This window comes from Suncus etruscus, chromosome 4 (genome assembly GCF_024139225.1).
Source record: "Suncus etruscus isolate mSunEtr1 chromosome 4, mSunEtr1.pri.cur, whole genome shotgun sequence".
NCBI classification, from domain to species: Eukaryota; Metazoa; Chordata; class Mammalia; order Eulipotyphla; family Soricidae; genus Suncus; species Suncus etruscus.
In genome coordinates this window covers 44,248,486-44,266,414 of record NC_064851.1, presented here as the reverse complement: position 1 = coordinate 44,266,414, position 17,929 = coordinate 44,248,486, and the positions used below count along the sequence as shown (strand labels likewise).

The 17,929-nt window shown below is 36.8% G+C and overlaps 1 protein-coding gene and 1 non-coding gene across 2 annotated transcripts in view; both read left to right on the top strand.

Annotated features, from left to right (window-relative positions):
* The window catches only part of HFM1 (helicase for meiosis 1), a 118,847-nt gene extending 105,478 nt beyond the window's left edge, over positions 1-13,369 (top strand). Inside the window, exons 35-38 of the mRNA XM_049772559.1 lie at positions 534-624; positions 10,429-10,555; positions 10,810-10,958; positions 13,303-13,369. Of these exons, the coding sequence (XP_049628516.1) occupies positions 534-624; positions 10,429-10,555; positions 10,810-10,958; positions 13,303-13,369 (434 nt within the window). The remainder of the gene's footprint in view (positions 1-533; positions 625-10,428; positions 10,556-10,809; positions 10,959-13,302) is intronic.
* On the top strand, positions 5,383-5,515 carry LOC126008036 (U11 spliceosomal RNA). The gene has a single exon (XR_007495461.1). It is a non-coding gene; the product is annotated as a U11 spliceosomal RNA (small nuclear RNA).
* Positions 13,370-17,929: the final 4,560 nt, after the last annotated feature.

The window sequence follows — 17,929 nt, the reverse complement described above, 5'->3', positions numbered from 1 at the left end:
AATTCAGGAAAATTTTATGGCATCGAGACAGTCATAGTTTTCTGTATTACAAAACAACTACTAATCCGTGCCTGCAGATTATGTCATGTGTATTGCAAGTTAAGAAGCAATTTTATATGATCCTTTGATGTGAACTGATTATATTAGAGCATTGCTTTAGTACTTAAAAAATCAGTTTCAGTAAATGCCATTTTCCTATACTTGGAGCACTTTAACTAAATTACATGTCACCCATTGAAAATAATGATGACTTGGAACATGATCTTTTATATGAATTAAGAATACATAAGAGTAATTAAGAGTAAATAGTGATTTGAGAACCTTTTGATATCACGATTATAATCTAACACGTTTCTGTAGTTTTATTTTCTTATTTTTCTATACAAAACATTTCATTTTTGTGAAGGATTATTTATTTTTATGTTGCTATGTCATAGGTCTTGGAAAGAGCTTTTGTAGAACTTGTCTATGTTTTATTCATTTGATTACAAACATTTTATTTGTGATTTAATAAATATGTGATCTTTTCCTAGAATTTGGAACCACTTTGAGATCATGTAGCAGGAGGAGCAAGAACTCCTTGCAAGAGTCAGAGAGCAAGTTCCAAAGAGAAATGTCAAACAGGCAAGTTTTAGTACTTTGTTTTAGGATAGTCACATATTTATATCCATCTGAAATGTAATTGGAGAAGGGTATCAAGTCCTTAGGTGTCAGAGAAGCCATAAGGTTTTAGTTAACCTAAATCCTCTTAATCTTTGAGTTATGCTTCTCAAAGTATGGTTGTCAGACCACCAACATCAACATCATCAAGGGGTGTGTGTTAAAGTTGTACATCCCTCAGTTTCACACTAAATTTAACAGCATCTTAGTTTCTTGGACTGAAGTCCAAAAAGCTTCATTTATAAGAAAACTTGAAAATAAAAAGAAGTTTGATAGATACGTAAAAAGGAGTAGGAGACATTCCAAGTAGAATTATGTATATGGCCATGCTCGTAATATGTGACCCATGTAGCCACAATATTAAGACTGAGATTACTGAGGTCTGATTGTGAAGGACCTGAAGTATGTTATACCCTTGTATTTTGGTGGGCCCAACCAAGTATAAAGTATCTAATATAATGGGAACCAACCAGTCACCTCTAACCAGACATTATTGTTCAGGCACTATGAATTTAGTGTAAATTATTTAATTTTTATAAATTTAAGAAATAAAAACGTTTATCTCCTAGTTTTAAAATATTGAAAACTAATCTTATTTTGATGGCTGGTGGGAATTAAGGTAAGGAGGACTTCCCAAGAAGTATTCTGGGGGAACTGAGAGAAAACTTCCAATGATACTCAGAGTACGGATCTTGAAAGCATATGAATCTTGTCCCAAATTCATCTCCAACCAACCAGTGATGTAGTATTTATGGAACCCTGCAGTACTGAGGCCCACAGGATCATTCTGCCAGTGCCCAGGATGTCATGTGGTATCAGGGAATAGACTGGATCTGGTGTATATCAGCTGTGCTTGCCATCCCTTTGAGCTATCTACCCAATCATTGATAATTTACTTGTAAAATGGAACATAATCTATATGCCACATACCCAAAAAGACAATATCCTTAAATCAGGTATTGTGTAGGGAACTACACTAGATAGTATATAGATGTATTGTGTCTTTGTGTGCATGTGTGTGTGTGTTTGTGTGTGCGTGAGCACATAAATGTGTTTATAGGGGCCTTGTAAGTGGCACTGAGGACTCAGTGGCCATTTCTGGTGGTACTCTGACATTGTGGGCCTGACAGTTTGGTGCTTGGCAGTAATGCCAGTATTGGCATGCATTACTGATCAGACCTGTAAGTCCCAGAGCCACCAGGACTAAACTATTAGTGCTCTTATAGGCAGTTCATGTGGTGCAATAAAAATGGAATTTAGTATAGCAAGATTATACTTTACCCACTTAACCTATTTGCCAGCCTCCTTCTTTGTCTTTCTCCACTTCCCTTCTTTTTTGTTGTTATTGTGATAACATGAAACCATACATGCTTGATTGTGGTGCCTCCAATTTTAATTATGGCATTCTCCATTGTCTCATACCTTAGTCATGATGCTCTAGAGACCTCTGTCATGGTGCAGAGGATCTTAGATAGCAGAGCTACCTGTCCAAGCTCAGTGCATATGAGTGGTAACAGAGATTCAAAAAAGTATTTGAAAAGTAAGAACTTTTTGCCACTGGAATTGCTATTAATAAAGTGAAAAATCAGTCTGATTGATATAAATGATTTTCTCATCTCTGCTCCATTGTTTATTGCTTCTTGTATAACTGTCACATTTCCCCTACCCTCATTTTTATTGAGATGCTGTCATTTACAAAACTATTAATGATGAAGTTTTATGTACACAATATTCCAACACCATACTCACCATCAGAGTGACTGCTTCTCTCCTCTAATATTAGTTCCAGGGATCATTCCCAGTCTTCCCCCTACACATGTAAATAGTTCTATAGTTCTATAGGCCAAATCAGTTTCATTTGTTATTCCCTTACTATGATTCTTTATATCCCATCTATGAGAGAGCATACTGTATGTGTCCCTCTCTTTTTGATTGACTTCATGTCAATCATACTTCATACCTCATGCTCCACCCACATTGCATCAAATTTTATTATTTTATCTTTTCTAATAGCTGAGTAGTATTTCATCGTGTAGATATACCACAATTTCTTTATCCAAATATCTGTTCTTATACACTTTGATCATTTCAAGAGGTTGATTATTGTGATGTATACTGCAGTGAACACAGGGGCACAAATGTGTTTTCAAAATACTCGAGTTTTCTAAAATAAAATTTTAATAGAATCACCATGAAATACAGTTAAAAACTTGTTTATCATGAGTTTCAGTCATACAATACCTGACACTCATCCCTTCACCAGTGTACATTTCCCACCACCAATGTCCCACGTTTCTCTTTTACCCTCCCCATACCTTCCTCTATTACACACATTTTTCTTCTCTCTTCCTTTTTTTTCCTTTAGCCACTGATTTTCAATATTGTTACTGAATAGGAATTATGAAGATCACTTTTAACTCTTTTCAGCAACAATTTCTGATCCAAAGTGATCATTTCTATTATTATTATTAACTGTTATTGTCATTGTGGTCCATTCTCTACCCTAACTGCACTCCCTCACTCATTGTGGTAAACATACTACCATGAACCAGTCCTCCTAGCCCTCATCTCTATTGTCTTTGAGAATAATTACATATTACATATTACATACAAGTGAGTTTGATCATTATATCCCCTGACTTATTTCACTTAGCCAAAATACTCAAATATCTATCCACAAATAAGCAAATTTCGTGACTTTATTTTTCCTAATAGCTGTATAGTATTTCACTGTGTAGATATACCATGGTTTCCTTATCCACTTGTCTGTTCTCAGGCACTTGAGATGTTTTCAGATTTTGGCTATTGTTAATACTGTTACAATGAACATAGGAGTGCAGATTTCATTTCAACATTGTGTTTTTGGATACCTAGTGTATATTCCCAGGAGCATTATTACTGGGCATTATGGAACCTCAATTTTGAGTTTTTTGAGGAATGATCATATTGTTTTCCCAAAAGGCTGGACCAGAGTACCTTCCCACCAGCATTGAATGAGAGACCCTTTGTCCCCTGCATCCACACCAGTACTGTTATTTTTGATGTGTGTCAGTCTGTGTGGTATGAAATGATTTCTCACTATTCTTTTGATTTGCATCTTCCTGATGATTAATGATGTAGAGCCTTTTTGCCTATTTATATTTCTTTTTTGAGAAAGTTTCTGGGGCCAGAGAGATAGCACAACAGTAGGTCATTTGCCTTGCACACAGCCAATCCAGAACAGATGGTGGTTCGAATCCCGGCATCTCATATGGTCCTCATGCCTGCCAGGAGCAATTTCTACATGCAAAGCCAGCAGTAACCCCTGAGCACCACTGAAAGTGAACCAAAAACCAAAAAAAGGAGAAAGTTTTTGTTCATTTTTTCTCACCAATTTTGATTGAGTTAGATGTTTTTGCTTGTTAAGCTCTCCCAGTATCTTATATATCTTAGATATTAAGCAGATGGGTATTAGATGAATAGTTTCTCCCAATCAATAGGCAGTCTTCACATACTGATCATTTTCTTTGAGGTGAAGAAACTTCTTAGTTTAATATAGTCCCATTTGTTTACTTTGCTTCTACTTGCTTAATCACTTGTTTAATATCATCCTTGAAGATATCTTTATTTTCAATGTTTAGAGAGTTCTGTCTGCATTTGCATCTATGATCTATGGTTTCAGGTCTATTATCAAGGTCTTTAATTAATTTTAATTTGGCTTTTGGTGCAGGACATTAAAAAGAGGTCTGAGTTCTTTATTTTTTTTTAGCATGTAGCTAACCAGTTTTTCTAACATCACTTATTAAAGAGGCTCTCCTTTGTACTTCTTGCTCCTTTATCAAAGATTATTAAAGATATATCTGAGGGCTTGTCTAGGATATTTAAGTCTACTCAATTGATCTGAGGATATATCTTTAGTCTAATACCATGTTGTTTTAATAGCTGATGTTTTGTAATATAGTGTAAAGTTGGAGAAAGTGATGCCTTTCAACTTCTTTTTCTCAAGGATTGCTTTAGGTATTCTATTTATAGTTCTATTTGATTTTCAGGAATGTTTGAACTCTTTCTTTAGAAAATTTCCTGGGTGTCCTTATAGGTATTTTATTAAATCTGACTCCACCCAGCCCACGTACTCCCAAGAAACTGAGGCAGATGAATAGAGTGGCAGCTGGGTCCTCTTTATAATTCAGAAGAGCCATTTTTGTACCCAGGTCAGTGCATCCCAAGAAGAGTCTGGCCACTATGCTTTATTCCATAGCCACACATTTCTTCCAATTAATGAGCCACACCACAGTGCATAATTAACACCATCAAATTGCAAAGTGAAAGAACTAAAAAACTTGGTAGGTGAATGAAAAACTCACTGGAATGCCTCACAGCAGAGTAACAGCTGGTGAGAACATAATCAGTGAACTTGAATATGAGCTGCATAACATGTTCAGACAATAGTAGAATATGTAAAAGAGTTAAAAATAAATGAACAGCTAACAGGAGAACTTTGGATGAATTAAAGAATAATAGCATAAGAACCATCAGTGCTCCAGAAGATAAGTCCTACAAAGAATAACAGTCAAACATACCATCGTTCCAGAACTGAAGAACATGTTCCCACATTTTGGAAGCCCAACGGGTGCCACACTAAAAGAGATTCAAATGAAAATATGCCAACACACATCATAATTAGGATCATGAAAACCATAGAGATAGAATACTGAAAACAGCAAGATCAAAAAAAGAAATCACAAAAAGGGCTTCTGCCATGACTGGTACACGCCGGTAGCTCATTTGCCCTGCATGCAGAATCTACATCAAGAGGTTTTAGAAGCATAATTTTTGAACACCTGGGCAGCTGGTGAGTGTTTGTCCCGGCGTTCTCAAAAAAAAAAAAAAGGAAAAAAATCACATACCAAGGAGCTACCTTAAGATTTACAGCAGACCTTGGATCCCATCTATGGAACCTACACCGTTTTCTGCACCAGTACCAGGAATCAGACTTCTACAGGGGAAGGTCCTATGCTGCCCTGGTACTGACTTGCTCCTGAGTGGGTTTATATGATACCCTGACGACTTGGAAACAGCAACAACTTGCTCTCAGGGCAGGTTCTCTGCATCACCACCTAACAGTCAGATGAAATCAGAAGATGCTCTGTGACACCTTGACTTAAACATAGGATTTGTGCAAAAACCATATCTCTAAATTACAGAAACTTGACTGCAACAACTGTGACTGAGAACTTTTACTGGGACCCTGAAGAAAGACTTTGGAGTTAGACAACGTAGTATGCCTAGAGCCTGTAATTGGTCTTCTGGCAAGATACTTTATGGGTAGGGTCTTCCTGTTTTTAAACCAAAGGGTTTTTTTTTCTATTTTCTCCAACTTTTGCTGTGCCTATGCAAATAAACTGCCACATGATCCTTTTTTTGTTTGTTTTGTTTTGTTTTCTCTATTTTATTTTTTTAATAGGGGCTCCTACCTTTTGCATAGAACCTTGGGACGTGAATTTGTTTTACCTCAGGTTTCTGCATTTTTCTATAAAATTAAGAAGGAAAAAAGAAAAGACGGAGGCCAGAAAGTCTCAGGTGCACTGTGAAGAAAAAAAAAAGGACAGAACTAAATATCCAAGCCAAGTCAACAACAATAGAAACAATGCATCAGTTAAGAAACACAGAGTGGCATTTAATCAGAAATTTTAATCCAACATTTTACTGCCTGCAAGAAAAAAATTTGGATATATCAGAGCAAACAGACTCAGAGTCAAAGGTTGGAATACAATCCTTCAAGACATTGAGACAAAGAGATTATCACATGATATCTACATCAAGAAGAAATCACACACCTAAATATATTCCAACCAATGAGGTGCCAGAAAAATACTTAAATCAACTGCTAATAGTCTTGAAGAATGAGAACAATAGCAAAAGTAGGAGTTGGAGCCTTCAGTATTGCTCTCACTTCTTGATATGTTAACCAAACTAAAACTCAACAAGGATATACTAGCTTTGAAGGAATAATGGAAGAGAGGAGACTAGTAGCTATAGATAGGGCTTTTCATACTCCAAAAGCTGAATACACATTCTTCTCATTGCATATTGGACATTATTCAATACTATTTAGACCACATGCTGGGCTACAAAACATACCTCTATAAAATCAAGAGGATAATAATTGTATCAAAATAGTTTTGGGGGGGTAGACCCTTGAGGTAGTTGCTAAGAAGTGAAATTGCTGGGTTGTGTGGGAAGTCAGTTGGGGGTTTGGGCCACACCCAGTGGCACTTGGGTCACTACTGGCTCTGCACTCAGAAATCACTCCTAGCAGGCTCGGGGACTAAATGGGATGCCAGGGATCAAACTTGGGTCTCTTCTGGGTCTGCCAATCAAGGCAGATACCCTAGCACTGTGCTACCACTTCAGCCCTGGAAAGTCAGTTTTTATATTGGGTTTATTTCATTATTTTTTGAGAAATATTTATACAAAGAAATATTTTTACAAAGCTGTTCAACACTCACACCAATAGTGTATCTTTTCCCCCCATATCCAAGTGAACACTTGTTTCTATTTTATGTGTGAGAGATCATATCTCATCGTTTTTATTGACATTTTCCTGATACGTGTTGAAAAGCTTTTATTCCAATACAAATTATCCATCTTTAACCTATTTTATCAGGTTAAGTTATTACCTCCTCAAAGATGTTCTCATCACCACCTTTTTAAAGTGGATTTATAGTGCCAAGGAAATGGCTTGGGAATCATAGGCTCAATGTTTTACCTATTTGATCCCCAGAATCACATGAGTTGGTCCTAACTGACACTGTTAGCTTTGTATTTCCCATAATGGTCTCCAGGTCCTCTAATCATTTTTGGGAGACACCCAAAACTTAAAGGTTTACATTGAAATTAAAATTAAGGAGATAGTACAATGAATAAAGTGCTTATCTTGCAAGTGGTCAACCTCGACTCAGTCCCTTGCACTGTATAGGTCCCCTTAGCACAACCAAAAGTAATCCCTGAGCACCCAGACAAATATAAATCCTGAGCACCACTTGGTTTGTGACAAAAAAAATTTAAATATAACTATTTAATACATTCATACTGTTACTTTTTATAATTTTACCTAGTTAATTATATATCATTTATGGATCTAAAGTTATGTATATCATTGTTTATTATCATCTACTAAATAATCACTCCCTGGTAATTTATATACCACCTTATACCCAACCCCTTTTAGTATAGTATCTGGCATATGAGTATGAATAAAAAATATTTTTCATGAATACTTTATACAATATAGTGATATAGTATAATTTTACAATGTTATGATTTAATTTACATATGTTAAGTAGTAGACAACTAAGTATAAGATTCAATTTAAAAAATATTAAATGATTGTTTCTAAAAATACTATACAATTTGAATTTTTCATATTTTCTACTTCCCAATGGCCCTGCTTCATCACTCCTCTAGAAATCTCTGGAGAAACACCAATCTGGCCAAAAACTCTAGGTATGCTAGTGTTTGAGTTGATATCACCAGGAATTTTTTGGATGGTCACCTTCCCCACTTCTCTGTTTTCTCATACTTCTAGAAGCTCTGGTAGCCAAAACCACACTTATAAAAGCAGTTGCCACATCTGCTCCCCTCCATTTCTATAGACTCACTATATCTTCAAAGAGATGTGAAGCAAGTCATGAAAAACTATGGGTACACCAGCAAACACAGCTGAAATCTTGCAATCTTTGGAGGAGAGGGCAGGCCAAGTTCCTACCAAAGCCACTCCTGCTGCACCCACCACCCACAATTGTTGCTTTGCCAATGGCCCTGCTTCACCACTTCTCTACAGCTTTGTGTAGAAACACCAATCTGACCAAAACACAAGGTATATGATATTGGGATGCTATCACTAGGACTTTTTTTGGTAAGAATGCAGGCAACCTCTTCATATGACCCATCATCTTATACTTCTTGAAGCTCTGGCAGCTGAAAAGATGCCCTACAAAAGCTGTAAATCAGCAGTAGTGCTTGAATTTCTGTACAACTCTCTTTTTGTTTAATACTCTCCTCCCCATAGGAACATACCAATTAAGATGCCATTGTATCTGAAGCCATCTATAGTTCAGAAAAAAATGAAGTAACAGAATGGTCAACTAGCAACAAGATTTATTAAATCTTCTGACAATGACTTAAAGACTTCATTGAAGAAAAAAAATGTTCACAAATGCACTTGTTGCTTTTTTTGTTTTGTTTTGTTTTGTTTTTTGGGGGCCACACCCGGCGGTGCTCAGGGGTTACTCCTGGCTGTCTGCTCAGAAATAGCTCTTGGCAGGCACGGAGGACCATACGGGACACCGGGATTCGAACCAACCACCTTTGGTCCTAGATCGGCTGCTTGCAAGGCAAACGCCACTGTGCTATCTCTCCGGGCCCGCACTTGTTGCTTTTTCTTTTTCTTCTTTTTTTTTTTCTTTGGTTTTTTGGGCCACACCTGTTTGATGCTCAGGGGTTACTCCTGGCTAAGCGCTCAGAAATTGCCCCTGGTTTGGGGGGACCACATGGGACGCCGGGGGATAGAACTGCGGTCCTTCCTTGGCTAGCGCTTGCAAGGCAGACACCTTACCTCCAGCACCACCTCACCCGCTCCACTTTTTCTTTTTCTATTTTTTCCTTTGTAGTGGTTTCATGCCCAGTTATGTAGAAACAATGTATTATGATCAATTATGGTAACTATGTGATAAATGCTCTTTAAATAAAGTAAATCAAAAAAATTAAGTACTATATAATTTAGAAATAATTATTTCTAAAAGAAAGAAGATACACAAAGTTCACTGAGCCTAAGATATAGAATATCTATATTCTATATATAGAATAGCTATATTCATTGCAGCTCTATTTACCATAGCAAGACTCTGGAAACAACCAAGATGCCCTTCAACAGACGAATGGCTAAAGAAACTGTGGTACATATACACAATGGAATATTATGCAGCTGTCAGGAGAGATGAAGTCATGAAATTTTCCTATACATGGATGTACACGGAATCTATTATGCTGAGTGAAATAAGTCAGAGAGAGAGAGAAAAACGCAGAATGGTCTCACACATTTATGGGTTTTAAGAAAAATGAAAGACATTCTTGCAATAATAACTTTCAGACACAAAAGAGAAAAGAGCTGGAAGTTCCAGCTCACTTCAGGAAGCTCATCACAAAGAGTGATGAGTTTAGTTGGATAAATAACTACATTTTGAACTGTCCTAATAATGAGAATGTATGAGGGAAATTGAGAACCTGTTTAGAGTACAGGCGGGGGTCGGGTGGGGAGGAGGGAGACTTGGGACATTGGTGATGGGAATGTTGCACTGGTGATGGGTGGTGTTAAGAAAAAAAAATATTGTTATTCAATAATGGAATACAATGTATATACAATATAAAAAAAAGAAAAAGAGGGTAAAATAATGATTTGCTACTAAAAAAAAAAAGATATAGAATATCAATTCTTTTGTTGAAAGTATGATACAATTTGGGGGGGGGGCACACCCAGTGATGCTCAGGGGTTACTCCTGGCTTTGCACTCAGAAATTGCTCCTGGATTGGGGGACAATATGGGATGCCGGGGGATCAAACTGTGGTCTGTCTTAGGCTAATGCACACCAGGCAGACACTTAACACATGTGCCACCGCTCCAGCCCCATTATGATACAATTGTTATCATCTTCCTCAAAGTATAATTGATATAAATTAGAATGTTGTTTCTCTTATTTGCTGTTTTTTAATTGGTTAATTTTTTTTCAGTTTTGTTTCATCACATGAAGAGCCAGATATTTCAAAGCCTTCTATGTTCGAGTTTAATGCATCCTCCGTGACAAATTTGCCTCAAGAAACTGGAAATGGGGCCCGGAGAGATAGCACAGCGGCGTTTGTCTTGCAAGCAGCTGATCCAGGACCAAAGGTGGTTGGTTCGAATCTCGGTGTCCCATGTGGTCCCCCGTGCCTGCCAGGAGCTATTTCTGAGCAGAGAGCCAGGAGTAACCCCTGAGCACCACCGGGTGTGACCCAAAAACCAAAAAAAAAAAAAACTGGAAATGTAGATATTGTAAGAAGCACGTTTTTCTCTCTTCAATTTTGCCTGAGCAATTAAATTTTAAGTGACTAATATTTTTTAATCTCAAATAGATCCATTCACAGCAAAGTCTGTCACCAGTGATTGAAAGGATATGCTTTACTCGCTCTGAAAAAATCCCAAAATTTGAAAAGAAGTTTTCAAATGAGAAAGTTGATTTTGTTGTTAGAAATACTGAAAATAAAAAGGGAGTTGATGTAAGGTAAGTACTCTTTGAGCATTTGAAAACTGTCAATGAAAACATTTTAACAAAATTATTCAGCATTCTATTTTTGCTGGGTTTATGTTAAAGATCAAAACCAGAACATTATATTTACTGAAAACATTAATATGTTGGACCCTTGATAAACTAATATCCTTAAATTAATTCATATTATCAAATATCTCAGGTTGGTTTGGGCATTTGGGTTTGTTTGCTTTTTATTTTTTGGGCCACAGCCAACTGCTTTCAGGAGTTACCGTTGGCTCTGCACTCATAAATTGCTCCTGGCAAGTTCTGGGACTATATGAAATGCTGGGAATTGAATGCAGGTCAGCCACATACAAGACAATTGCCCTACCAACTGTGCTATGATTTCAGCCCAAATATATCTTTTTTTGAGAACCTATCGTATTTGCTGGCGTATACGATGACCCTTCAACCCATGAAAAACTTCCTAAAAGTCTTAAAAGTAAGTTACTTCTTAAAAGTAAGAGGGGTGCGGATCACTCGTCCCTGAAGCTGGAACAAGTTTCAGCATGCCGTATACCAGCATATAATATGACTCCCGACTTTTAGGAAGTCTTTCATGGGTTGAAGGGTCGTCTTGTATGCAGGTAAATACGGTATATGTTTGGTAGTGGTAGCAATGGTGGTGTCAAGCCACATACACATATAAAGCAGACTCTACAACTGACTCACTTTCTCAGCCCAGAAAATATGTTTAAGGCTATTAAATAAAAAATATAGTATTGACAAATGGTATTTATTGATTTGTATACTGTATGTTGACAATAAAGTGAAAGTCACCTGACTTAGAGATTAAGTCAGATCTTTTCAGGCTATATTTTACCCAGCTAATTTTGCACAATTTTATAGGTTAAATTAAGAAAAAGATATAATCAGTAGTGCCTTGGCTGCTGGTCAGTTTTATGAGTTGCAGTATTCCTTTCTCTATTGGATAGTCAAAATTTAGAGGCCTGTATACACTAGGCTTGATTATATTATTTTTCTTTCTTTTTTTTTTTTTTTTTTTTTTTTAATTTTGTTTTTGGGCCACACTCGGCAGTGCTCAGGGGTTACTCCTGGCTGTCTGCTCAGAAATAGCTCCTGGCAGGCACGGGGGACCATATGGGACACCGGGATTCGAACCAACCACCTTAGGTCCTGGATCGGCTGCACCGCTGTGCTATCTCTCCGGGCCCTATTTTTCAATTTTTAAAGAAACTTCTAAGAGACTTGATCTCTACTTTTTATGGTTTATGAAGTATAATTTTTTCCACAGGTACTCTAAAAGATTTTGCATATATATTTTGTATATACCATATTTTCGGGCATATAAAACGACTGGGCATATAAGACGACCCCCTAATTTTGCAGTTAAAACATAGGTTTAGGCCTATATTCGCTATATCAGAACGTTCCTGTGCTGCATGTGTTCCTGTGCTCATGTACCACAGTGAGCCAATCACAACAAGCAAAGGTTCAGAGGTTATACTGTAATAGACTTCCTCTCTGACTCTGGCCAATCTGAGCAGGGTTTTTACAGTGTAGATTCGGGTCCAGAACATTGTCTAATTTGCATGTATCAAAAGCCTGCTTGGATTGGCTGAGTTAGAGAGGCGGTCCAAGCAGCCTTGCAGTGATTGGTCCCTTATCATAGGCACCTTTTCTGGCAATTTCCTGGTGGCATCAGTTAATCTCCCCCACTACGTGAGCCAAACAATACCCCATCCTCGGACCCTAGCTAGCACTGAACCACCAACACGGTTAGCTGGGTTTTGCCAAAAGTGGCCCCCAGATCTCCTGAGTACTGTTTGGGAGCCCCCAAGAAAGAGATTTGGAAACTCTACAGCCTGATTTTTTTGTTTGTTTCATTTAGCGGCATATTGAAACATTTTTCGGGATATACTCGGCGTATAAGATGACCCCCGATCTTCGGTTGACTTTTTTTTGTTTCAAAAGTTGTCTTATACGCCAGAAAATATAGTACTCTGAAATATTTTGTATATTAAGTTGTATATGTCAATAACTTTCTACATTAACTTTTTACTAATATTTACATTTATTCATCTGTATTTATCATTAGATTATTAAATTTTAAAATAGGGGGGCAAACACAGCAGTGTTTGCCTTGCAAGCAGCCAATCCAGGACCAAAGGTGGTTGGTTCGAATCCCAGTGTCCCATATGGTCCCCCGTGCCTGCCAGGAGCTATTTCTGAACAGACAGCCAGGAGTAACCCCTGAGCAATGCAGGGTGTGGCTCAAAAACTAAAAAGAAAAAAGAATTTTAAAATAGGTTTTACAAAAATATTGATATTTGTTTTTTGCTTTTTACCCCAATAGTTATCATCCTGATGATAAAGCTGATAAAATGAAGACTTTATTGGGAATATTTGATGGCATTATCTAAGGCAAATTAAAAAATTCCTTTCATGTTAATAAAAAATATAAAGACATATGCATTATTTTATTGTAAAAGTAGTTCTTGATTATTCATATATTTCCTCATGAAGTTGTTTTTTTATAACAATCTTTAGACTGATTTATTTTCTAATTATAACTTTGGAATGTACTTTTACAAAGCTTATTTCAGGAAATGGATACTTAAGTTATACTTAAATAATTATTTGTTTTTAATTGGATTTATTTTATAATGGTTCATATTTTATTTATAAAGATACTTTGTGGAAGCAAAATAATGCTAAATAAGTGAATTTGTTATATGACTTAAATAATAGTGTTGGCTTATTAAACATTTTTAAAATACAGTGGCTATATGAAGATGTTACCATTTTGAAGCAACAATAAATGAATTAATAATTTTTCAATTACATGTTTTATGTGGAAAATTCTAAAATATTATGTTGACTTACATTTTTCAATTAATTATATTTCATATTTATTAGTAAATAAATAGCACTATTCATCAAATTTATATGTAGTATAAATGAAGTTGAAGCTAATTTAAGAAATGTTAGGAAATTTTGTTTTTGTTTATTACCATTCCCAGTAATGTGAAGAGATTACTCCTAATTGAGCTAAGGGATCACTTCTGACTTTATTTAGGGGACTACATATATGTAGTGCCAGTGATTAAACCCGTTCATCTGATTGCAAGGCATACACCTTACACCCTGCAATCTAATTCTGAGAAACAGATTTTATTTTAATCAAAGCCTTATAGATAAGAGAAGTAAAGTAGAAGAGATACTTTCAGAGTAGATTTGCATTGTTATTAGTAAACATTTAGGAGTTATATATATAACATTTAGGGGGAAGACTTGAAATGTAAAAGTTCTGAGTTTTGAAAAATAAGGACAACGCCATCCCTTTCATATATCTTTACAACTAGTATGTTCTTACAGTTGAATCAATCATGCCACAACTTTAAAGATTATTAAACACTATTAAAATGTTTTAATATCACATAATGCAATCTGCTCATCTTGCATGCATAGGTGTTAACAGTTAAGAGATGGAAATTTAGGTGGGGCTGGAGAAATAGCATTGAGGTATGGTGTTTGCCTTGCATGCAGAAGGTCATTGGTTCTAAATCCCGGCATCCCATGTGGCCCCCCGAGTGTGCCAGGAGCAATTTCTGAGTGCAGAGCCAGGACTAACCCCTGAGCGCTGCCAGATGTGACCAAAACAAACAAACAAAAAAAAAATGGAAATTTTGGGGCAGGAGCGGTGGTGCAAGGGGTAAGGCATTTGCCTTGCACACGCTAACCTAGGACAGACCACGATTTGATCCACCAGTGTCCCATATGGTCCCCCAAACCAGGAGCAATTTCTGAGCACATAGCCAGGAGTGAGTGTCATTGAGTATGGCCCAAAAACCAAAAATCAACAAAAAAAATTCAATTCAACAAGATTATGTATGATATGCTGAATGAAAAACTGTGCAACTGTGCTTGATATTACAAAGAAAATAAATTGACACTTTTATGCTCATTGATTTAATTTTACATTCTGCAGAGAAATTAAGATATATGGTGGTACAATAATGAATATATAATAAATTAGACTTGTAATAAAATATTCACAATTCATTGGGATCATCCATAGAGTTTGTTTGAAAACAGATTTCTGGGTATCATCCCCTGAGTTTTGACTCAGTAGTTCTGGAGTAACTAAAGCTTAAGGATTTGAATTTCTTCATCTATAGAGTTTTTTTGAGAATAGATTTCTGGATACCATATCCACTTCTTTCTTCCTTTTTTTCCCTTTCTTCCTTTCTTTCTTCCATTCTTCCTTCCTTCCTTCCTTTCTTCCTTTTTTCTTCCTTCTTTCCTTCCTTCCTTTCATTCTTTTTTTTCTTCCTTTATTTCCTTTTTTGGTTTTTGGATCATACCCAGCAGGGCTCAGGGGTTACTCCTGGCTCTGCACTCAGAAATTACTCTTGGCTCAGGGGACCATATGGGATGCTATGGATGACACCCAGGTCGGTTGTGTACAAGATAAATGCCCTACTTGCTATGCTATCACTCTGGTCCCAGGAATTTGTATCTCTAACAAGTTCCCAAGTATTGCTGCTACTGGTCCAGAGAAACACATTTTGTGAATCACTGAAGTAAAGGTTAAAGGACTGTGGGAATTAGTATATCATATGTCATATCATACAATACAATTGGAGTCAGAGAAGTATTTTTAGTGAAGTTAACATTTAATATGAACCTTGAAAAATTATTAATATTTTGATGAATAATCTATCAGAAAGATATTATAGTCAGAGAGAACAGCTTGAGCAAAATTCTAAGTAAAGATATACTAAGGAATAATGAATGGATAATTTTAAACATATATTAATAATGTAGATGTTTGAATGTATGTTAAGACAAGACTCTAGGGGCCAGAGAGATAGCACAGTGGTAAGGCATATATGCCTTTGACCAGGGGTCTCAAACTCAATTTACCTGGGGGCCACAGGAGGCAAAGTCAGGGTGAGGCAGGGCCGCATAAGGGATTTCACCAAAAAAAAAAAAAAAAAAAAGTAAGCGAATAATCGCGAATACTTCGATATTTGAAGGCCGGCTGCGAGCCACAAAATGTTGTACGGAGGGCCGCGAGTTTGAGACCCTGCCTTAGATGCAGAAGGACTGTGGTTCGAATCCCAGCATCCCATATGGTCCCCCAAGCCTGCCAGGAGCGATTTCTGAGCATAGAGCCAGGAGTAACCCCTGAGTGCTGCCGGATGTGACCCAAAAAACATAAAAAAAAAAAAAAAGTCAACACTCTAGAGAACTTAAGATGCTTAGAAGCCAGAATTTTACTTAGCAGACTGTTTCTCATATGATCTATTACACAAGATTTCTCGATCTCAACTAACAATTACTAATTTAGAATCTCTAATAAAATGATTCGAAATTCTGTGGATTGAATAAACATTATAGGTCATTTGTCATGATCAAATCAATTTCTAAACATTAAAGTAGAAAATAGGTTTGCTTCCTAAAAAATCAAAATAGACATGCCTTGGGTGTTTACCTGAAAAAATTATTTAACGTTATGATATAATTGTGACATATATATATAAAACTCAAAACATTTGCTGAATTTTTTTTTTTTTTTTTAGTTTTTGGATCACACCCGGCAGTGCTCAGGGGTTACTCCTGGCTCTACGCTCAGAAATCTCCCCCGGCAGGCTCAGGAGACCATATGGGATGCCAGACTTCAAACCAATGTCCTTCTGCATGCAAGGCAAACACCTTACTGCTGTGCTATCTCTCCGGCTCATTTTTGCTGACTTTTTAATTCAGTCATACTTTTTTATAGTAATAACTCTAAGCTTCCTTATTTTATAAGTTTTAAATACTTAAGGTTTATTTATTGATTCAAGAATAAACTATACAATAGAGTTTTTCCATAGAAACTCTTTTGTGTCAAAGTTTTACAGTAAAATGTCCTAGGGGGCCGGAGAGATAGCATGAAGGTAAGGCATTTGCCTTGCATGCAGAAGGATTGTGGTTCAAATCCCAGCATCCTATATGGTCCCCCGAGCCTGCCAGAGTCTGTAAAGTTTCTGAGCTTCTGTGTAGCCGTGAAGCTACTGTATTTATTTGAATATAATGCACAAAATTTTCTACCAAAAAAAGAAATCAAAGTTTGGGTGCGCATTATAAACGAGGGCTGGGGTGGGGTGGCAGTGGCAGCCAGTCCAATGAAGGCTCAGGCAAATTGTGAGTTCACACTGTGCCTTTTCCGGGCTGCAGCCACGCATTGTACTCGAAGGCGAAGAAAAAAAAAACTCAAAAAACCTGGCCTACCTCTCATAACATCCTGGGTTAAAACATCATGGGAAGACATAACAAAAGAAATGATCATCAACAGTTTTTTGAAGACAGGCATCATCAAAATGGACAGCACAGAAGACGACCTGCTGTGGAATTCAGACTCAGAAGAAAGCGAAGAAACTGGAGAAACAGATGTTCCTGCCAATTGGGACACTAATATCCCCATTTCTAGAAAATACACCCATTAAGCACTGTAGGGGACCACTTTTTAAGGAACTCTAGTTTTTAGGTTACATAGATATCATTACATGAATTGACCTTGGCATCCTAGATAAAAACAGCTGTAAATGCATACCTTATTTTATTGTGCTTAATTTGTTCCTTATAAATTGATCATATCTGGCAATCCTGCATAAAATTTATTGGTGCCTTTTTCAATACTTAATGTGTCTATGCCTCACCTGACCTCACAGAGCTTGCTTAAAGGTCCTTGGCCTCATTTCATACCTTCTGAGTCAGAATATGCATTTTTAACAGATCTAATGGTGATCATGTGCACACTAAAATATGGAAAGTTCTGGGGCTGGAGAGTACAGTGAGTAAGGCCTTGTACATAGCCAACCCATTTATGTCCCCAGAGCCTCAATAGTTTCTTGATCCCTTATTAGGAATGATCTCTGAGAATAGAGCCCTGAATTCCACCAGATGTGGCCCAAAAACAATAGCAAAAAGAAATG